The sequence below is a fragment of the Meleagris gallopavo genome, chromosome 1 (assembly GCF_000146605.3).
Source record: "Meleagris gallopavo isolate NT-WF06-2002-E0010 breed Aviagen turkey brand Nicholas breeding stock chromosome 1, Turkey_5.1, whole genome shotgun sequence".
NCBI classification, from domain to species: Eukaryota; Metazoa; Chordata; class Aves; order Galliformes; family Phasianidae; genus Meleagris; species Meleagris gallopavo.
The window spans coordinates 9,788,567-9,812,060 of record NC_015011.2 but is presented as its reverse complement, the minus strand read 5'-3'; the positions used below and the strand labels follow the sequence as shown (position 1 = coordinate 9,812,060).

The following is a 23,494-nucleotide window of genomic DNA, read 5'->3' as shown; positions in this document are numbered from 1 at the left end:
AGTGTAGTGTCCACACTGCCCCGCTCAAGGTTTCAGTCACTTCCAGCCTCACAATTCATGAAGCACAGCTGGGCAGCCAAAGGAAAAAAAAACAATGCAGAAGGAAGAGCGTGCTGTATCTACATAACACAATGTGTAGGCAGCATCTGTCAGAGGCAGTGAGGGAGCAAGTTTCAGAACCAAAAACAATCTATCTTTGTCAGCACAGTGCTGCACTGAGATCAACTGGCCCCACAGAAGGCATCAGAGGAGCATGGGATCCTCCTGGGTTGGGCCTCCCAGGCTTCTGGCACCTTCTCACAACCACTGTCAACACATTTTGGGTAATATCTAGTGCGGGCTGCACAAGGTAGCCCTGGAACAGGACCAGCCCAGGACTCCATCCTGCTGCTGGCTCTGGGCTGTAACTGTAGCCTTTCCTTCTCTGGTCTTAGCAAGCCTGGGCTCCCGGAGCCAAGCTGAGAGAGCAAGAGCAGAACCCATCCTCCACCAGCTAGATAGAGCACTGGACACGTATTCTCTCCCAGAAACAGCCATCAGGCATCTGAGAGTCCAGGATATTAAGCTGAGAAAAACAAGGCTGAGGTGAAGGCACAGAGGCAGTACAAAGCATCAGCACACTTTAAGAAGGCTGCTGCATCAACTCCTAATTCTACTTCAAAATTTCTGAACCACAGGTGACTATGGGCTGCTGAGTCAGTAAGAAAGCAAAACTTGCACTGAAACAGTTCCTCTACTGTTCTCCAGCTTTGCTGCTGCAGCAGGCATTTGACCTTCATATCAGGAACAATTACACCAAGGGTAGGTACTGTGACAATGGGACTCTGACTCAGCTTTCCAGTCACTTTGTTGCATACAATTCCTGCGGCTTTGCTAGGAGCTATTAGCGTTTCTATACAGAATAGGCCTTCAAACAGGATATTTTGGCTGGTTACACCGACCAGCACCACACATCATCACCCCTTTTCTAACGTCCCAGATGTGCCTGAAGACCACACAGATATCTGGAGCTCTCCTTTCATAAGTACATTCTGTTAATTTGCTCTTCATATAAAGAATCATTGAGTTAGTTAGCAACAAAAAAGAAGCCACAGAGTTAGCCACACACACGGTTTAAAAATGCATACCAGAGAGGGAGAGAAGTACAGCAGAACTTTTAATGTGAAAGATACATACTCTCAACTTCTTTAATATTGTTATAAAAAAAATCATAACCCAGAACAGTAGTTTTTTAAGCACCAAGGGACTTCTGCAACAGCCTGCTGAACAGAATGGGATGCAAAATCCTTGTGAGAAAGGACCTTATTTCCTCCCAAAGCCTTTCACTCTCATTCTGAGTTCCTTCAGTTCATGTCACCAGGTGACTCTTCTCTAAGACACCTGGTTTGTTTACTCTCAGCTGCTGCTACCATCATCTCCTCTTCCTTGAGTTGCTAAAATTGAGTTGCAACAGGTTTGAACATCCCTGAATGAGAATTAGCTAATGCCTCATGTGAGCCATAGGATGTGTGCCTATCCACAAAGCATGTCTGTAGCACAGAGTGCTGGCATAAACTAATATCAGCTGCAGAACTGCCCTCTAAATCAGGCACAAACACAGGGAAAAAAGCCCTCAGTGAGGTACAAATCCAGAAGGATATTACCTGTCCTTTTGTCTTCTGAATGCAAGAGCAGCAAGTTAGGCTTTATTTCTCCTTTAGATACAGAAAGTGTGAAATGGAAGCACTGAAAGCTGTTGTAGCATGATTCAATAGTTTGTTCATCTGTACTAAGTATGACCTAAAAGAACAAATAATATGAACCATGTTTTTAAAAACCGTGCTAACCATAATATATTAGTCTAGGCACCCCAGTTCAGTATCTGTCTTCCAAACCTGAACCCTCAGCTAGCATCCACGTAGTGCTGGAGTGCACAAAAGCAAGGTTGTAGTAATGCACGGTCCTTTATAAATGTAAAATAGCAACAGCTCCAAAGCAATTTTTTTTCATCCACTTCTGTTTGGTGTTTCCAGCAGATGAAACTCTGCACGTTTCATTCAGCAGGCATTTAAACACTGTTCTGCAGGAACGAATCACTGAGTCATCCACTCCAATACTGCAGTCTGGTACCCAAAATGCATGTTGTCATCATTCCTATAATGAGGCTCAGAAGGACCCATTAGATTACGCAGATTAAGAACATTCCTGTACGGACAGGAAAAGCAACTTTAGCCCTTTTGGCTGGAAGAGTCAGATGATCCCTCCCTTGCTTAAGATGTCATTATCTAAGATCCTTTCCTCCTGGTGAGTGACAGAAGGACTCCTGTCAGTCTGAAGCTTAAAATCCTCACATTTCCAGTCACATTTTATTTGCATTTCTAGCTATGGAACATGCTAAGTAATGCCTCTCTGTCTTCACCTCCCTGGATTTATAGATTCTCTCTTTAGAAAGGAAGGAAGGGATTCATTTGGCACCACAGATGAAGATATTCTTCCTTTAGACAACTACATTATTTTGTGAGAGTGTTGGGTAAATATTTGCTCTAGATTTCCTTTCCAGCTTTTAGATGCTATGGTCAGATGTAGATGTGTTTTACTGAAAATATTACTGAGCCAAACTGCACTTTTTACTCAAGCCCACTAATGACTGACTGTAATTTAGGAAAGACCAGCAGTCTGCTACTCAATGAGCTATACATTTACAACCATAAAGTGACCTGCAATTTCATATACCTATATAAACCTAACAGTTTTTAAGAGTTCTTAAGGAAACCCATAATTTCAAAAAACAAACAAACAAACAAAAACCAAACAAACAAAAAAACCAGCATGCAGATACAGTTAATAGCCTTAAAAATCATCTATTGAAGCAGTAAGATTTAAAAAACAACAACAAAAAACACTAAAATCAGGCTTTCTTCCAAGGGCAAATAAAGCAAACAAACTGCACATTTCAAGAATGTTTCTCTGCTCATCGTCAGTTCACTTCTGGGAAGAAAAAAAAGATATATATATATCACACAGCATTTCTAGAACCAAATAAAAAACACTAAAAAAACCCTTCAACTTGTTAACCTCAAAGAAATAAGGAAGAGAATTAACGAATACAAGGACCATACTCAAAAAATTCAACTCCTACTTCATTCCAACTGGCAAACACATTTCAGACCAAAATTCTGAAGGGGTAAGAGTGGGAGTGAGGAATAAGATTTTTCTGTGCTTATTCCTTTACCAGTTTATCATTCTTTCTTTTGCTATTCTGTACAGAGTTGCAAAAAACTCATCAGGATAAGAATGTCTGCAGCTAAAGCAAAGCCAAGGCTTCAAGAAAGACCTCTTGACCCAGCAGGAAGGCTGGAGTGAGCCTGAACCACCCCAGCAGAACCACCCGTTGGCCTGAACTTCCAAACATATTCTCAAACAATTACGTTCCTTATCTTCCAGCCTTGAGGTTTGCAAAAGGAAAGGATTTAATTACAAGTGCTAACATGGTTGATAAGAAGGTTTTCAGACTACAGCATAAGCCTGAAAGTAAAAAATATTTGCAAAAATGTGTGCCCTACACATTTTTTAGCTCCTGTAACTACACACTAAATGCTGCAAATGGATTCACCAGCAGTGGAAATGTTTGGCAGCCATACAATGTTTTTATAGCAAGATATATGTCCTAGTTCAAGCCAGAAATGAGTTCTGGGAAGGCCTTCTTTTTCTTACACACCAGGTCACATTAGGAAATCATGAAAGTCCCATCTGGTTCAAAGAACAATCTGATAACAGTAGCTTAAGCAATACAATTCCAGGAATATAAGAAGTATGAGATAACTTCAGTACTGCACAGATGAGTTAGAATTCAAATAAATTACAACCAGCTTTTGCTTGATAGATCAATCATGATACGTCTTCCAGGTTATCAGTGGAAGTTGATATCAGCTTATTGTACATTTTTGTCCAGTTTCTTTATCACGCCACCCTCTTGCACTCAGGGGAATAAAACATCAAAGAAAAATATTGCCAAAAGATAAACAAGTCACATAAAATTAATTTCAAGTCCTTGAGAACATGCTTAAATTATTTTAAGACTTTAATCTAGTTATTGAATAGAATCTGTAAACGTGTTATTTTTATCCTTAGAAAACATTTGACAAGCTATGAGCATCTGAAAACAACCCTCATATTCTGAAGTTCAAAAATTATCCACTAAAATGATCATTTGGAAAAGCAGCTGAGTGAGAACTCTATTTGTTGGAGATCTCTGCTTCTATCATGTTAAAGGCATGCCTGTCTTCTATCCCAATCTGTTGAAACAAGGGCTGCTCTGTAAATAATTCCTCGTTTTATTATGTTGGCCCACGATATCAGAGGCAGATGTTGGTGGTATTGCACTAAAGGTTGAACCTTCCAACAATATTCCCTTACAACATTGAGGCTTCAAATAAACAGCATTTGTCACATAGCATTGTATGTTGTGACAAATGCCATTAAAAAAAATAAAATACTTCAACGATCTAGTAACCTTGGGAAAGGCAAATTCTTCTCAGAGAAATGTCAGCCCCTGCATTATCCAGTCATCAGCATACCTCAGAATTCTGATGCCACCTCTTGCAGTTTTTGAGAACATACATCAAGCCTTTTTCCAGCAGGCCTGAGCCATTCCTTTCCACAGACTATTAATGTTATACTTACGCAAAAAGTGTTTTTCCAGTAAGGCTATTTCCAGGTGACCTTTGATTTCATTCAGTCTGTCAGACTCCGTTCTGTTAAAATCCTGCACTCCTGAAGCCATGATGATGGTCCCTGGACCAGCCTGTAAGAAAGCCAGAACACACTGAAAGCTCAGAGGCACATTTGGTTTTGGTCATTTAAATATATCAACTTACTTTTGGTGCAGTAAACAGACAGCCGTGGGAGAAACATACAAGTATCAACAATTCTGCATGCCTCTTAATCCGCATTAAATAACCAAAAATGAATGAGCGAAAACTAATCCAATGCACGCTATCTTTCCCATGTGAATTTGAATGATGCAGACCTCAAGTAGTTACAGAAAACAAATTTTATTTTTCTGCTCCCTTAGCATCTATGCTGTATCATCATTTACCCTTTCTTCTGCTGATTTGAAAAGCGTGGTTATACTATGCACCTCCCACTCCCAGTTAAGGAATGACGTGACATACTTTACACATTAAATTGAAAAGCTAGTGGAAGAAATATTATTCTAGATATTTACTCTAAAAAAGCATCCTGAGGTCCACGTGAGAGGAGTAGGGGAGTCAGGAGACTGTCCTGACTGATTTATTGCTGTCACCCCCGAGCACGGGAAATACTGCCAGAGATGAGAATTAAAGAGCAATGTGATCAGTTAAGAACAGCAGTGACAACTGCCACCTCCACAAAGCAAGCAGAGAGAAAAACTGAACCCACACAGCAGAAGGCAGGTGATGCTGCCCATTTCTCATGAAGTGAGCATTTTCAGAAAGCAGTGAAAGGAGTGTGTGTGAGGGCATCTCCTCAGCAATGGAGGTGAGGCCCTGCATGCAGTGCCCACTGCTTACAAGAAGGCTGCCAATGAGGTTTACAGGAGCCCAAACTGAAGTGCATTACAGGAGCCTACATTTTGAAAACGATCTTCAGACAAAGAGGGATTTATTATGAACACTTCCCCAACCCCTGTTTATCTCTGAAAACATACAGGAGCTCTACTGCTTTCTGAAGTCAGCTACATACATTTAACTGCGATAGTTTAATTACATACTTACATCAACTCAGCTGATTTACAGGAGAGTTAATTAAAATACATTTTCTATGTCTTAAGAAAGGATGTACAAAGATCACAGGCTGCAAAGTACTTTTACTGGTGGGAATGATTTGCTCTTTTAAATAAAGCAGTGTGGAAATACCTATTAAACATCTGTTTTCTTGCTCAAGCTGAACAGACACAGTTTAAACCTCAGAACTGTTGACGAAGTCAAATGAAGAAGCAGTGGACATGTACTGCAGAACATCTACCTGGCATCAGCTCCCCACCTGGATTTGTTTCATATGGTGCCAAGCAGGGATGCTATTTCCTGTCCCAAAAGTGCCACAGTGACACCCACAATCTTGCAAGCTGTCAGCCCTGATAATGAGAAGCTGTCAGCACTGCGCTGCTCCCAGCTTGAGCGTGAGCATCCCAGCAGCATGGCACAGCAGACAGATAGAGCCCACAGCCATACTGGTATGGAGAGATGCAGCACAGCATCCTGCTGCCCAGGTACTACATCTCCCATCCAGCCAGTGAGGTGCAGCACTACAGGCCACCTGACACTGCTCCAGCCTGGTGAGGAGCAGCGGTTTATTTCCAGATGAGCACAGGACGGTGATTAACCTCAGTGTTGATTTTTACCTTAAAACCTGGATCATATGCATTCAGTGCATATAGGATTTAGCGTTACTGCTTGCCAGACACAGAGCCCCACTAAGGAAGGTGTAGCAGAAGTCAGGCAGCAGCACCTTGCAACACGCTATAGGCAGGCAGAAGGAAGCGTTATAAAAATGCAGACTGCTACCCAGCCATGAAAGCACAGATTGTATATTGTGACTGAGTTTTTATCACTCTGTGACTCATATAGGAGGGAGCTAAATACTCTTGGCAGAGGTACACCTGGGAGCTAAACACGCTTGGCAGAGGTACACTTTGTGCAAGAAGACAGCTTCTGGCCCCAGCATGTAGGATTAGATATGGAACTGGCTAAAGACACTGCTGAGAAAATACACAGCTAAAAAAAAACACACAAAAAAATCCCACAACATAAAGGCCAGAGAGTAAGTTGCTATACTCATCAGGAATGCTCACAAGCTTTGCACATCAGGCCATGTGATAGCATGTGCTGTGACACTTCAGCCGTACTGCTAGGGGCACACTGCTCCTGCCACGCTGCTCCCCAGTTCCCAGCCCCATGCAAAGCAGATAGGATAGAAGAAGACAGGTGAGGGAGGAGTGGAGGGAGAAAGGGGCTAGTACTTGTCTGTGAGATTCAAGTTTCCACCCAAGTAACGGGATAAAAATCAGCAGGTACACATAGAATCATAGAATGGCATGGATTGAAAGGGACCTTAAAGATCATCTCGTTTCAACCCCTCTGCTGGGGGCCATTAAACTAACCTCAAACAACCTAAGCCAGAGAGAGGAAAACAAATAAAAAGACAACTTAAAATATAAAGCTGCTTGCTAAGAACACCAGGAGCAATATCATACAAGTACTGTATGATGTACAATAATAATGAAGTGGTTTAACCTGAGTAGTAAGATGAGATGCACAGCAACACAAACTTGGTGAAAAACAGAGCACCCATTCCAGACTTACTGACATCGTAAAGTATTACTGAACACAATTGAGGGCCAAAAAAGTGAGCACATACAGGAAAGAGAGATGGGAGACATTTAAGCAGATGGCACTTCTGTCACAGAAGATTTTTCTCCACACCAACACACCTTGCTCTGTCAAGAGGTGTTAATGGGCTAAAAAGATAAGAAATGAGCCTGTTAGGTTCACTGGAAGTCAGCTGCCTGTCTGAGGAATGCATAATTGACTCCACTCACAGGTTAATAAAAAATGTTCCTGTTGTAATTCCTGTGTTAAGTGGGTAATAGCATTTCTTTTTTCAGCTGCTGTAGGACAGCACAGGGACTGGGATTGGATTAACACAACTTTACTGTACAGATGCCCTTTCTTGCTTCCGCATGACTCAGTAAAAGCCTTAAAGGCTTCCGCAGATTTCTGCTTTTCCATATCTTCTGCCTCTCCAGCTTTGACAATGTTTGACGCAGGGACCCTCTTAAAATGTTGGCAATCACAATTACTTAGCAAAGATGAGTTTGCAGTGCCTAGGAAGCCAGCAAAATGCCACGGAGCTGAGCAGGAAGAGTTTAAGTCAGAGGGGTTAAAGGCACAATGCTGATGACAATAGATCACCTCTAATCTGCTGTCTGAGCTCCTGCTCCGCACCACATCCAGCTCCAGGTCTGAAGGTAAATCTCACTGGCCCACAGATGTGCTTTTATAGCCATCTGCAGGTTAGGTTTTTAGCAACAGCACCTCTCAACCTGAGAGCTCTTTACCTTCTGCAAACTTGTATCCTGAGAGCCCTGGCATTTGGTTTTGGGTGCTGAGCACCCAAACCAGTGAACACCATTACTGCACAGCTGCAGCAGAGATCGAAGGAACCCCACTGCTCAGCAGATATGGATGTGTCTCCATCTGCAGTGCAGCATATCTCAGCATTACACAGACATGCAACTGTCCAATTCCTTTTATTTACTCACACAACATCACATGGAGATTTTTTTTCCAGGAAAATCTAACAAGATATTGGTCTTGTTTCCAGGTTTGTAATTAACTTATTAGAGAGGAACAATTCCCAAATGAAACAAGTACTGATGCAGCTAAAGATGAGTGCTGTTTTCACTGCAGTTTGCCCACCACATTGGTTGCCATACCTGGGGACATCAGCTTAGATATAACATCCTGCCCTTTTCCCCCATCCCCCCCCCAAAAAAAACCCTCACACGTTAGGGCTGCCCAGAGTGCACACAGCTTCCAGATTACTTCATATACCCACACGCTATGAATTAGCCTGCTGTTCTCAACTGACACTGCTCAAAGATTCTTTGAAATAAGCAAGGGTTCACCATGGCTGCCACAAGTACCTGCTGCAGGGAAGGGAAAAACACCCAGCCAGACGGCTCAAGAACAAAGCATCCGCATCAACTGCTAATCCTCAATAGCTGCTCTGGGAAGCACATCCACAATAGATAGCTCACAAAGCACTGCTATATTTTGCAAGATTTTTTTTGTTATTATTTTAGTGGCAGCTTATTTTATCTGTAACGTTTGCTTGAGTCTTTATATCTTCAAATCATTGTAAATGAGGCAACAGATACACAAATGTTTAAGGTTTTAATTGACATGTTTCAGGAAAAGCCAAACTGTACTGGAACAGCAATTAAATTAATGTTTGCTGCACCATAATAACTCAGATTTAATCCTAGTGCACTGGCAGGGAACTTGCATAAGTAGATTAGGCTGCTTTCAGTACAATATGCCAGGTACCAAAGAGCTTCAATTGGAAATTCTCACTGAGTTCAGCGCAGAAGCTCCAGGGGCTGAAACACAAATTTGTTCTTCCCCTCTTCTGCCCAAGGGGACGTGATCCTCTCTCTGCTGTACTGAATTCACTGTGCATACTAGGAAACATTTTCTCCCTCTTATAAAAATGGAACACTTTTAACATTAACAGTGCATAAATTCACCTGTATCACAAAACAATGAGACACTATAAAGAAGGCCAGACAGGCCAGAACAGGCAGATACAAGGACAGGCCATGATTTCCAGGGTGCAGTCCCAGCCCTGAAGATTTGCATCTTAACAAATCAGGCTGCAGATGTTGCACCTATAAAGTAGGAAACCGGGATGCCTGAGTCTTCCCTCTGTACTCAGCACTGGTGAGGCCACACCTCGAGTATTGTGTTCAGTTTTGGGCCCCTCACTACAGGAAAGACATCGAGGCTCTGAAGCGTGTCCAGAGAAGGGCAACAAAACTGGTGAGGGGTCTGGAGCACAAGTCTTATGAGAAGCGGCTGAGGGAGCTGGGATTGTTTAGTCTGGAGAAGAGGAGGCTCAGGGGAGACCTCATTGCACTCTACAACTTCCTGAAGGGAGGCTGTGATGAGGAGGGGTTTGGCCTCTTCTCCTAGGCAACAAACATGACCTGAGGAAATGGCCACAAGTTGTGCCAGAGGAGGTTTAGGTTAGACATGAGGAAGAACTTTTTCTCTCAGAGAGTGGTCAGGCACTGGAATGGCTGCCCATGGAGGTGGTGGAGTCGCCGTCCCTGGCAGTGTTCAAGAGGCGCCTGGATGAGGAGCTACGAGACATGGTTTAGTGCTTGTGGTAGCAGTGGTGATGGGAGGATGGTTGGACTAGATAGTCTTGAAGGCTGTTTCCAACCTTGTGATTCTATGATTCTATGATTCTATTCTATGTGATAGCACTGAATGAAAAGGGCTTTAATTAATCAACTAATAAGTATTACGTAAAGTTTCAACATCACAATATAACAAATGCTAACACTTTCACTATAAAGAAGATGGAATGGACCAGGTTACTCACAGTCGATTCAATAATTGTGGTGTTTTTACAAAACAAGCTTCCAATACCAGTGCTGCATATAGAGCTGAATGTCCACATTTATTAAAAAAAAAAACCAAACAAAAAACTGATGCTAAAATGGGGAGGAAAGAGTAATCTGGAAGCCACTCAAGAACTGAAAAACGCTTAGCTAAGAGCTTGTTAACCAACACAGTGTCTGGGCTATGATGTGGTCACAGTGTCCAAGAATCCACAGACATCTAAGAAAGTAGCTGCTATCCCAGAAGTACCAAATAGTAAGGGCAGAGAGGGGAGAAGTACAACCTAGTCTAGCTGTAGGCATCCCAGTTCAATGCAGGGGAGTTGGACTAGGTGGCCTTCAAGAGTCCCTTCCAACTCAAATGATTCTATGATTCTATGAAGGAACTACACAAGCAAACGGACAGCCTGTAAGTCAAGACTGAACTAGTTCAAGGTAAGAACAACGAATATTTTGAACAGTACAGAAGATTCTGAACAGAATTCAAATGAACTCAAAGAAAAACAACAAATCTTCAACTCCAGGGTTTCCTAGCAGTGCCAACCTGTTCCTATGGAACAGCTGCATTACTCAAACACAGGTCCAGGTGTTTATTATGGAGCTAAATAGGTAATGCTTACAGTTTAAGATAGAGCATACAAGATTCCTTCATCCGGTCATCCTTTCTCTATCCACAGGATGTAAATTCTGCATGTGTTACTTCAATAAGATGTGAAGTTGTGGGACTAACTCCCACAGCTCTGTTTGTGGCTTGTGACTGAACATTCACTTAACTTGCTGAAGCTGGGTAACAGAATACTCTTCTCTGCACACCATTAGACTGAAAAGTAAAAGTAAAAGAAAAGTAGTGAGGGGCAAAGAAGAAACCTTTAACAAAGGGATGGTTGACAGCGGACTCAAAGACATCCATGTACTGAAGATGCAGTTAAGGGTACTGAGACTCAAATCTTCCACGCTTATGTTCAGGTCTAAACCAACAATGCTGCTGTTTCCAGCTCAGGAGTTCCCCCTCAGATTTCAAGAGAAACAAAGAAGCAACAGAAGTGAAAATACAGCACCAGCTCACCTGTGCATGAAAATACACGTGACCTAACTTCCATTTATGCACAGGATCTGCACTGACTTCTGTCTGCTTTGAAGAGCTCCCTGAAGTATTCATCAGGAAGAAATCAACCCAACTTGGTCTTTTCTTGATCCCTCTCCCAGACAACATAACTATAGTATAATGCTATGGCGCTTACAAAGTCTGTGAAAGGGGACCACCCCATATAAGCAATCTAAGATTTGAGTTTCAGTCATGGAGAACAGTTTGGGCAGAACTCAAGCATCTGATCTTGACAAGAAACAGACATAACTCAGAATCCCTCTGTTCACATGATCTCGGCCACTATTTTAGCATTGGCTTAAATACAGAAGAATTACTTTGGTTACTCCTGGCAACTCTGCAGCACTAGGGATTATTTCTTCTCCCTTCACTTTATGGGAGGGCAGCAGTGCTTAGGAGGACAGAAGCCTTCCAGAGCCAAGTGGTAATCCCTCACACTTTCCATGTAAAACTTAGCCCTTATAGTTCAGGTCTCTTTCCTCATCCAAGTTTGCTTGTTTTGCCACTATCTGTAACACAGCTGCTACTCTTAGCTGGTATTTCCAGCATCACACTGACTTTGGAAGTCACTAACACCATGAGCGGGGCATAACAAGTTTGATAGCATTCCTGCTTTTCTTTTCTTCCCTTTCTCTCTGTTTTCCTGTGCTCAATTATATCCCACAGAGTTAGATCAGGACACTCCACATCATGTAATCAGCCAGCCAGCAAAGTGCTTCTCTTCAAATTGGTTTCTGAAATTGTTCAGCTCTGCACACTGAGGTCTGGATGAAAATAAGCCACTACTTACCTAAGATAAATTCAGACAATACCGTGTTGGAAGAGGAAAAACATAGTAGTCTCAGTACATACAATAGATATGTAGTAACAAAGGACAGATGCCTTAAAAGAATAAGAGCAAAGGAAAGGTATTCAAAAGACCTTCCTCGTCTGCTGAGCTTGACGATATGAATACAATAGGCTTTTTTTTGTGTGTGTGTGACACAAAAATGCTCTGTTGTTACCACTTGTTTCATTATCTTAGGAAACAAAATCTGGCAAAAGAGTTCCATGTAAGCAAAGACCATTTGTGAAACTATATGTTTAAAAAAAAAAAAGACATCATTAATAATAGCCACTGAACAGGATACAAGCTGCCAAACCCAAAGGAAATGCTTAACCCTACACAGATTGAAATCTTTCAGATGATTCCTCTAAGCAGTGAGCGTGCATGTTTGAAATGTGGTCCAGCTGTTATCTGAAAGCTAGTATCTGGGTCCAAGAACCACACTGTGAGTTCCCAGAGTGATACAAGTTCTGACTTCAACAGCTGAATTGTCAGATTGTAATTTAGATTGTACCCAGTAGTCCAAACTCAAGGACCACAGTCATATAAGAGGTCAAAGGAGGATTCCTTATACTGTTTTAAAAACAATATTTAACAATTCCTGAAGCATTTCTTTTTTATAGAAAGCCATTATATTCAGTTGCTCCTGCTTACAAGTGTCAAAAAGTTGTAGCAGAAGAGTCTTGCATAGGGTTAACACAGCCATGAAATATGGCAGCATCACTGGATACAACACTCCAGTAAACAACGAGGTGGCACAACCCTCTAGTGAAGGAAGCGGGCATTGTATGCCTACAGTTCTGAGCAGTGGCATTTGAGCAGTTACGAGTTTCTCCAGCTGAAAAGCAACCAGAAGTCTCTCCTTCGTATTTATTAGTATTTTAACAAAGGAAATAAAACTTGAGAGCATTCAGAAGCACGTCCAAAGTTAAAAGGCTTCTCAACCTACAACATCTAAAAACAACAGCAGGAAGAGGAAACATTACTATTAAGAAAGTACCTTGAACTTTCCACAGTGTGGAAGCCTACTTAAAGCTTTATTCCCAATCCACAAATCTTCAAGTGTTAAATCCAAAATACAGGGGGCAAGGAATTATTAATTTGTTTTTTTTTCTATCCAACAATGACATAATATAACAATACTTAAACCCAGTACTTACAGGGTCTCTCAGCTCTTCATTGTCTCGGGGTGATGTTCGAGGTATTTTCACTGGGATTTCATCTCCACATTCAGTGTCAGAAGCATTTGGAGACTCTGCTAAATCAAGGAACTCATCTCTCTTGTGACCTCTGAACCTTATTTTGTCCAACTTCTTTAGCATGTTCAGCACTGCACTTTTCTGCTTTACCTTAACATGACGGTTGGAGTCTCTGCAAGAAGCAAGACATCAAGAGTACTTTAGAAAGCTTGCAATAAGCCTAAATACATACACTCTGTTAACTACCTACTTACAGCCATCTTTTCAAGAGCCTTCCTGTTACTAGAAGAAAAAACATTCTGCAGCTTAGCTTTTTTTAAGAGGCATTTCTCCCCACCCCCAGTGTAACAGATGCACGGTTTGTTTTCCAGTAGTTAATAACTTACCATCTTCCTGCACATCTTCCCCTACTGTTATAGCCTCTTTCTCATGGCTATTCCTAAAGACAGAATAGGAACAAGCTCACAACCTGCCCCCAAAACAACTGTTAAAGAAGTCAGCTCCCAACAAGTTATTTTAAACAAAAAAAGGTTCAGTTGACAAGTTCATATTGTTCAGCTTGTTGACATGTCTAATCAAAGACATGAAAATCCATTACACATCACAACCCATCTTTAAGTCTGAAAAACTGAAGAAAAAGAGTAGCAAGGCTATCATAACACTCTCCTACTCCAGAGTAGGAAAGAGGAAGGTAACGGATTCACTGAAGAATGCTGACAGGTAGATCGACACAGAAGATCCCATCAAAAATTTACGGATGGTTGAATTTGACATAGCACTTATTTAAATATACAGCCAAAATCCTTAACATTACCATTATCAACAATTTTGTATACTTTGGGAAGCAATTTTGCTAGATTTCTACAACTTTTTTCAATACAAAGGAGAATCACTTCATTAGTGATTTTCACATTGTTTAAAGGCAGTGCAAGCAGAAGTTTACTCTGAGTGCAACAGTTCGGCCAGCACTTTTGCAAACAGTGCAGATACCATCTCATCTGGAGGGATGGGAGATGCACACATCTCGCTCCTGGAGATAACACCTCATGCAAGCAGTACTTGAATTTAGACTTAAATTATAATTCAGAAACCACAGAATCATAGAATCACCAAGGTTGGAAAAGACTTCTAAGATTATCTCGCCCAACCATCCACTTACCACCAATATTTCCCCACTAAACCATGCCTCAAACATGTCCAGGGATGGTGATTCCACCACCTCGCCCGGCAGCCTGCTCCAGCACCTGACCACTCTTTCAGATTAGAACTTTTCCAAACATCCAATCTGAACCTCCCCTGGCGCAACTTGAGGCCATTTCCTCTCACCCTATCGCTAGTTATGCAGGAGCAGAGGCCAACCCCCACCTCCCACAACCTCCTTTCAGGCAGCTGTAGAGAGCGATAAGGTCTCCCACGAGCTTCCTCTTCTCCAGACAGAACCATCCCAGTTCCATCAGCCTCTCCTGCACCCCTCACAGCTCCAATGCCCTTCTCTGGACATACTCCAAAGCCTTGATGTCTATCTTGTAGTGAGGGGCCCAAAACTGAACAGAGAACTCAAGGTGCAGCCTCACCAGTGCTGAGTGCAGAGGGATGATCACCTCCCTGCTCCTGCTGGCAACACTATTTCTGATACAAGCTGGGATGCCATCTTGGCTATCAGAGCACACCACTGGCTCATGTTCAGCTGAGTGTCGACTAATACCCCCAAGTCCACTTCCTCAATGCAGTTTTCCAGCCACTCTGCCCCAAGCCTGCAGCATTGCCTGGGGTTGTTGTGGCCAAAATGCAGGACCTGACACCAGGTCTTGCTGACTTTTCATCTCACTGGCCTCAGCCCAGCAATCCAGCCTGTCCAGATCCCTCTGTAGGGCCTCCCTACCCCCAGGTAGATCAACACTTCCTCCCAGCTTGGTAGCTTACTGACAATGCACTCAATTCCCTCATCCAGGATATCAACAAAGATATTAAGCAGGATGGGCTCCAGCACTGACCCATGGGGGACATCACTTGTGACTGTTGCCAGCTGGATTTAACTCTGTTCACCACCACTCTCTTGGCCTAGCCCTCCAGCCAGTTCTTTACCCAGAAAAAAATTGTACCTATCCAAGCCATGGGCTGCCAGCTTTTCCAGGAGAATACTGTGGGACACAGTGTCAAAGGCTTTACTAACGTCTAGGCAGACGATGTCAACAGCCTTTCCCTCATTCACCAGGCAGGTCATAGGTCATTCAGTCATATAAGGAGATCAAGGTAGTCAAGCAGAACCTGCATTTCATGAACCAGTGCTGGCTGGGCCTGATCCCCCAGTTGTCCCACACTTGCCATTTGATCTCAAGATGATTTGCTCCATGACCTTATCTGGCCCTGATGTCAGGCCTGTAGTTCCCCAGATCTTCCTTATAACCTTTATAGATGGGAGTCACATTGGTAAGCCTCCAACCCTCTGGGACTCCTCTGGTTAAACAGGACTGTTGATAAATCACTTCCAGCAGCTCCCTCAGCACCCTCAAATGGATCCCATCTAGCTCCATGGATGTGTGGCAGTCCAGGTGGAGCGGTAGGTCTCTAACTGTTTCCATTCAAATCATAGGGGGCTTACTCTGACTTCCAGGTCAGGGGCTAGAGTACACTGAGGATAGTTGGTCTGGCTTTTAAAGACAGATGTACAAAAGGCACAGAGAACCTCAGCCTTATCCTTATCCTCAGCAGTAACATTTCCCACCACATCCAGTTAAGGATGGAGATCCTCCTTAGCCCTCCTCTAATTGTTAACATATTTGTTAAAAAGCACTTTGTTCTCTTTTACTATGGTGGCCAGGTTGAGTTTTCAAGCTTTAAAAAAATCAGGTTAATGCCTGATTTTTTCCCTGCATATCCTAACAACTTCTTTGTACTCTCCAAGTTGCCAATCCCTTATTCCACAGGAGGTAGAGTTTCTTCTTCTCCAGAAGAGTTAGAAAAAATTCCCTGTTCACCCATGCCGGTGTTCCTGCCCCTCAGGTCATCTTACGGCACAGGGGGATATCCTGTTCCTGCACTCCTCCTGAACTCCTTGTTGAGGAGCATTCAGCCTTCCTGGACCCCCTTACCCTTCAAGGACTGACTCCCAAGGAACCTTCCCTTCCAGTGTCCTGAACAGTTCAAAGTCTGCCCTCCAAAAGTCCTAGGTAGCAGTTTTGTCGACTCCCCCTCCTGACTCCATCCTGAATACAGAACTCTGCCATTTCGTGGTCACTCTGTCCAAGACAGCTCCCAACCTCTGCATCCTCCACTAAGTGTTTTCTGTTTGTGAACAGCAGGTCTAGCGGGGCACCTCCCTGGTAGGCTCTCTTACTAGCTGCATCAAGAAGTTATCTTCTACACACTCCAGAAACCTAGACTACTTCTTCTGTGCTGTACTGCATTTCCAGTATATATCAGGGAATTTAAAATCCCCCATGAGAACAAGGGCTGCTGATCGCACAACTTCTGCCAGCTGCTTGTATAATGTCTCTTCCATCTCTTCATCTTGGTTAGGCAGTCTATAGCAGACCCCTACCATGATGTCTGCCTTGCTGGCCCTCCCCGTAATCCTTACCCACAGAGACTCAACCTCATCATTCCCATTCCCAAGCTTAACAACATTAAAACACTCTCTAGATAGAGAGCCATGACGCAGCTCCTCCTTCCTTGCCTATCTCTTCAGAAGAACATTACAGCACTCCAGCAATGGAGGCAATCCCTCTACGTTTCAGTAATAGCAACTAAGTTATAGTTTGCCTGCTGCACAGCAGCTTCCAGCTCCTCCTTTTTGTTGTCCATGCCGCATGCATTGGTGCAGATGCACTTCAGCTGAGCATTTGTCTCACCCCCAATCCTGACATTGTTCCCCTAGGCTCATCTTTAGTGAGCCTCATTTTAACCTCTTCCTCTTTCATACCTGCTTTAAATACCTCAACCCTACCAGGAGAAGCATTTTGCTTTTCAGAAGACAATATAAGAATGATGAATCAATATATGTAAACTCATTGTAATTATAGCTTTCTAAAGCACTGCACTGTATCACCTGTGATTTAAACTGGGCCCCCTGAATTAGTCCAATTCAGTGTTGTAAACTTAATCACACTGGGTAACAAAGGTCACAAACTCCAACTTCAAAGTTAGTTCCTTGATCACACCACTTCAGAAAGCTTCCATGGGCAGTCTACTGCAAAATAGCCACAATCTTTTTCTTCATGCAATCTATTTTCCTCAGCTCAGAGGCCTTCATATGGAGGATGCTTTACAACTTTCACAAATGAACGCCTGTCAGGGTTGAAATCTATTTTGATGTATTTGTTCATATTACTATCCTCTTTTCCCTATGGTCAACATTCCCCTCCTCATCGTTAAAAGAAACACATTAGCTGCATTGCACATCATCACATTATCTCAGGAACCAATGCAACATAAAAAAGAAAAGCAAGATATAGACAAGCAACACCTTTGACATATAAACAGCAGAAAGGGGAGCCTTGGCAAGACCAGGGGTACAAGACTGGAGGTAATTCTCACCTCCTAGTACAAACCTCTTTCAAGCAGACCGTTCCCTCTTTCTCCACAGATTCCCCAACACTTCTACAGCAACTCTTCACACCACGTTCAAACCAGATCATTCCTTCAGAACCTGCCTTAACTTGCACCTCTGCCAAAGTTTATTAGCACCCTTAACTTAAACAAACACATCTGAAACTAATACAAATTCCCCACAGCACAGCTGGCTGAAGAAACGTCTTCCTTTATCAGTTGCAGCCCTCTGTTTATTTTTCCTCTTCAACCTCTTGTGGTAGCTCACCCCAAGGTTATTTTCTACGAACTGCTTCTCTCTGAAGTTCTATTACTTGTCAAAGCTAAGCTTAAAATAGAAACACTTCTGCTCTGCTCATTCATTGACTATATGATGAAGAAAGTTGTCAGCTATCACATCCCGAACTATCTCTAGGCCCTGCTATTAATAGCAACTGAAGAACAAATGCTATCAGGGAAGTTTAAACCCCTGATAAGCACTGGCACAAATGCATTACGCTCCCTCCATCTCAAAGATCTTCATCACCATTCAGTTGATGTCACACAGTATGCAGGTCAGACCCACAAGAAGGCAGTTCTCAACCAGGCTTCTCTAGCCATCACCCTTTCCATCACTGCATGAAGAAGAAATGAGGATGGCACACGCTGCCTGGTACCAACAGACAAGCATTCCAAGCCATACCCACCTCCTACAGACAAAGCAGTTGGCTCAAGTTTGCAGATGGGCATCTTTCCTCAGCAGAGCTAGAACCCTCAGAGTTCCTTGTTGGGGTTATGCTCATTCACTGCTCCCCAAGATCAGGGCTGCTGCAGGACCTTTCCCATCAACAGGCTGGCACAGACAGCACTTCAATGGCCATTTTGAGATCTGAAGACAGTTTTCATCTTAGGGTGGATTCATACACGCCTTACAAAAGCAACAAGAGGCAACAAAAATACTGAGATGCAGCAAACTCAGATACTCTTCTTCTAGCTTCGCTTTCAAAGGATGAAAAATGAAGGACCCACAAGGCCAGTGAAGAAGCCCAGGAGTGTATCTGCCTGCACTGGGACACTATTCAGGAACAAGAAGTCTAAATGGCAGCCCTCTCCTAGAGACCATTCACGTGTTTCAGCCCTGCTCATGGAATAACCAAGCCAAAAGATGTGCCCAAGAATACACTTACTGTATTTTTACTAATGAAATAGATGTACCTGTCATTAAGTGTTTCATCACCTGCTTATTTAAAAATGCAGACCTTTGTTTAAGACACTCACAGATTACTTCGCTGAACAACATGCTTAAATTCTGTAATGGAGAGGCTAGCAAGATCTCATCAGTGCATTAATTCCTGAAAGTATTATTCAGTAAGTCAATCATTAAATGATTAAATAGCAAAGAATTGTGTTCCTAGGCATTTTTGTATTTAAACAAGAAACATAGAAATTACATAGAAATATCTGCTAAATTATAATTTTAAAACAATATGACCATCTTGTCTAAAAATTGTTCAAATGCAACAGGCTCCCAGATTGCTTAGCTATATTAGAGAAGAAAAACTTGCCAACAAGAAGCTCCTATAGAAGCTCATTCTTTGGCCTCAAGCCAAACACGTGCTCTCAGATAGGCTTTTCATGTCAGCAGCCTATTCTTGTAACAAGCAACTTTTTCTTTTTTAGATGAAGATTGATAAATAAGGCAACATTTCAATAGCTTCACATTCACTAGAAGAAAAGCTGCTCAGAGATTCCAAGTGACTCAGATGAAATCTAGCTAAGCATGAGGAAGCAAATAAGTCTTTGCAAAACAAAAAGAAATGTATTTATAGGTCAGAATCTGGTCTTGTAAAACACAGTAACCAAATACCAAAACACCTGCTTCACCACCACAGCTATTCACCCCCTTGCCCTCTCCCAGCTCCCCATCCATGTCCCAGCCCTAGCCAGCTCAGCTCTGAGTTTTGAGCTGTTTCTAGAGAGATCCCATAGCAGCAGTATCAAACCTGACAGGCAGCTTTGTACATGCAGAGCTACAAGCAAGAACGCAGGCCCTTCTCTCAAACTATCAGCAGAAAGAAATGCAACTATTTTAACTGCACACTGCAAATGTACGTAACACTGCTGTACATAAGGCAGCAGTTGCTCACATTAGCACACTACAAAAATAATACAAGAATTAAGACCGGTATCACCTTCATAAATCATTAATTCAAGCAAAATAAATGCAAATTCTTGCACGATTATTTCTGAAACAAGCACTGCAGTATTAATGCAAGCACGAGAGATCTTTCCCACGTCCAGCTCTGTCATGCTAAGCACAGGGTGCAGCACAGCAGACGCTGACTCTGCAAGATTGATTTAGGTCCAACATCGTGGCACCACAGCCAGTTCCCGTAATACTAGCAGGCCCTCTGTCATAATACGGTGCAGCTATCTTACATTAACGTGCTTACAAACAAGGCTATTCAGGCACCCAGTTTTCTTTTTTTTTTTTTTTTTTTAAGAAGGTGGCTTTCATTTCTCTTGTTGCAGCGGCAGAGGTCAAATCAGCAAAATTAAATACCAGCCTGTTAAAATTATCTTGGCTCCCAAATCATCCAGTAACAAGGTAGGCAACAGCTCATGTACTTGATGAGTTCGGTTAGGGAAAAAGGTCTGTACTTGTCACATTTAAAAACAAGCAAATGCTAAAACAGCGAAACCACCTTTAGTTTCTTTTTTCCATTGCAATCAATACCCTTTGGCTAATGCAAAAACTTAATGGTTGAAGTTTTATTTCTTTTACAGAGGGCCAGAGAAGAGATGATTTTATTTGGACCTAGAATTAAAACCCTCAATTGGCACCAAAATAACTATCAGACTCATTTAAGCTATCAAGACTCCAATCCCCAAAACAACATACGCACATTCCAAACTCTTGACGAGGGAAAAAAAAATCAAGTTTTCCTAAACTTTCTCATAAAAATCACAAAGAGATCTGGAGCAGTCTTTCTGCCTGTGTTTCCAGAGCTGCTTCAGCATGAGGATAGCTGTGAGCTATCCCTGAGCCTCAGGCAGCTGGAGAACAACCAGAGCTAGCCTGCCCTGCATAGCCCAAGGGTCAGCAGTTACAGGACTTGCTACTATGGAAAGTCTCACTTCATCACAGCACTGCTCCCCCCCTCCAACAAACTGCCAGATTTTTGGCAGGTCCCGAGCTAACACCAGCAGCCCTTGCTGCCCTGTGGAAGAAACACGATCTGCACTTGTCTGAATGTGGAAAAGTCATTCCCCTGCAGCTTCCTATGAGTTGCTCAGGGGTTTCGGTTTTCTTTTCTCACATCCAGACTTTGACACCAGAACACAGTGAATCTGAATACGTGGCCCGCTAGACCAGGGAGAGATGCTGATGCTGCAACTAAATTCTGATGTACACTTTGTCAGAGAGGGCACTCTGCTTCACAACCCTTGCAATCTCCTCATCTGATAACGAAATGCAGAGGCACTACACAGACAGCATCCTCTTGGCACACATTCATTGGGACTCTGAGAAAAAAAGAAAACACAAAACACTACAGTATCATAGACGAACTGTATATAAAATCAAAAAGGCCACACCAGACTACAACACAGAGAAACAGCCCTCAAAGCACCTGTGCTCCTATCGCTAGAGAAACAATATTTCAGAAAGCTGAAGACATTAGAGCCAAAATAGATCTAACATACCCCTGCTTCTCATCTTCACATTTCATTTTCCTTCACATTCTCCTTTTAATCTCAAAATGTCTTTCTACAGAAGTCAGGGAGTTCTGGTATTCGGTAAGAGCTCAACTGTGTGTGTGTGTGAACAAACACAGGCAGTGTCAACACCAGGACATTTCAGTCTTATCACGAGGGAGGGACATGCAAATGGAGGGAGTGGACAGCATCAGGCTTACTTTACTTACTTACTATTCACTTCTTTTTCACTGAAACAATCCTGCGTATTCTCTTGACAGGAAAGCAGGGACACCACAAGATATGTGGATGGTCCATATATGTCACCAGATAGAGCACTGAAAACAAGGCCTGGCATGCTTTCTTCTGGACGTGTCTAATTAAAACAGGAACCCTGAATGGAACATCTATACCTACAACAGATTTAAAGGGCAGCTCCGTACAGAGCTCTGCGTAGAAGGTTCCCTCTTTCTACACACATTCTTCCAGCTTTTCTTCTTAATGGACAGAATCTCATCTGAACCCACTGTCTGAACATTTTGTACTTATTAATATTTAAAAACTTTAACTGGAGAAAGATCAACTGACTGCACTGTGAGATCTCTGGGCAGCCTGGTCTAGTGGTTGGTAACCCTGCACATAGCAGGGGGGTTGAAACTCAATGATCATTGTGGTCCTTTTCAACCCAGGCCATTCTATGATTCTATGATTCCTGCCTGTTCAGTTCTCTTTCCCCTGTACACACAGCTCTCCCAGTTTGCTCTCCAGAAGGTTCAAATCTGTTCAGAAAACCAAACCTTATTTACAGCTTCTTCTCTTGAACAACAGGAAGTGGTTTTGTGTAGATAAAGTCAGTATCTTTCAAGAAAACTTGGCATTAAGCTCAATTCGAGAAGACATTGAAGAGTGGGTAAGAGAGGACACAGCACAGCCCTGTCCTAAATCCCATTGTGGAAACATGCATCTCACCTCAGACCGTGCCATACGTTAAATTCTCCGTACAGAACTATGTCATTGTTTCCCCAGAACTCAGACACCAGCCAGCACAGTTCCCCTCCTACCAGCACCTCACCCACACACTGACCAAGAGCTTCAGAAAGGAACGCTCTAAGTGGGCAGCAAGTTTCCGAAAGCAATAATCCTTGCCTGCGTTAGAGCTAGGAAAAAGGCCACGCACTTTATACTCACTGGAAACAAACTGCAGTCCTCTCGGCCAAACATTCAGTCAGACCAGGCAAGAGCAGCACATAAATGCCTTCCAAAGTCACAAAGGTTGCTCAAGTGCCCTCAATTTCTCACATCAACAGGCAGGACTTGACCTTCAGAGCTAAGCTCTCTCCACACGGTCTACTCACCACAAGCTCATCCAGAAATTAGTCACTGCCTTCATGTCACAGCCTGCTATAATCTTCCTCAAATTATCTTACCCTGGCCTCACAGTCATAACAGGATGCATCCAGTACACAGAGCAAACTATTTTCTGAGTAACACCTGTCAAAAGCACCCAATCCTTTCAGGGTCAGGAGTCCTTAAAACACTACACTTGTATGGGAATCAGCTTTTTTTGGCATGAGAAATTATGTTATCAGTTAGGTTACCTACCTAAGGTGTGGAGAAACACACTTGTTAATTCAAGTTTTCTTTTTTCCTCCCCTCAAGTTTAAAGAAAAACAAATGAGGAAAATCCAGCCAGAATATTCTTGCCAGCATTAAAGACATCTTGCAGAAGAAAGCACCCCACTCCCAACAACACTCAATTAACACCAGTTGGAAAGAAGCAGGAAGCTGTGCTTGGACATATTATAAGCTTTATTAGATGCTAAGAGATAAGCTTTATTAAATTAGCTATTAATTGCCAATAATTTAAATTGTTGGAGGGTTGGGAGAACAGCGGAAAACGTGTAACATCCTCTAAGGGAGAAACCCAGACATAGGAGACAGAAGTTTAAAACACTGATCTTGACTGAGGTGAGGTTGTCACAGCAACCATAGTG

General features: G+C 42.7%; 1 protein-coding gene across 1 annotated transcript; it reads right to left on the bottom strand.

Annotated features, from left to right (window-relative positions):
• Positions 1-2,941: 2,941 nt before the first annotated feature.
• LOC104917405 (GRAM domain-containing protein 4-like) lies at positions 2,942-21,630 on the bottom strand. The gene is made up of 4 exons (XM_031552878.1): positions 21,510-21,630; positions 13,239-13,449; positions 4,663-4,783; positions 2,942-2,967 (listed from the first exon to the last, which is right to left on the bottom strand). Exons 1-4 carry the CDS (start codon positions 21,533-21,535, stop codon positions 2,957-2,959), a joined length of 369 nt encoding a protein of 122 aa, XP_031408738.1. The 5' UTR covers positions 21,536-21,630; the 3' UTR covers positions 2,942-2,956.
• Between the last annotated feature and the right edge of the window lie 1,864 nt (positions 21,631-23,494).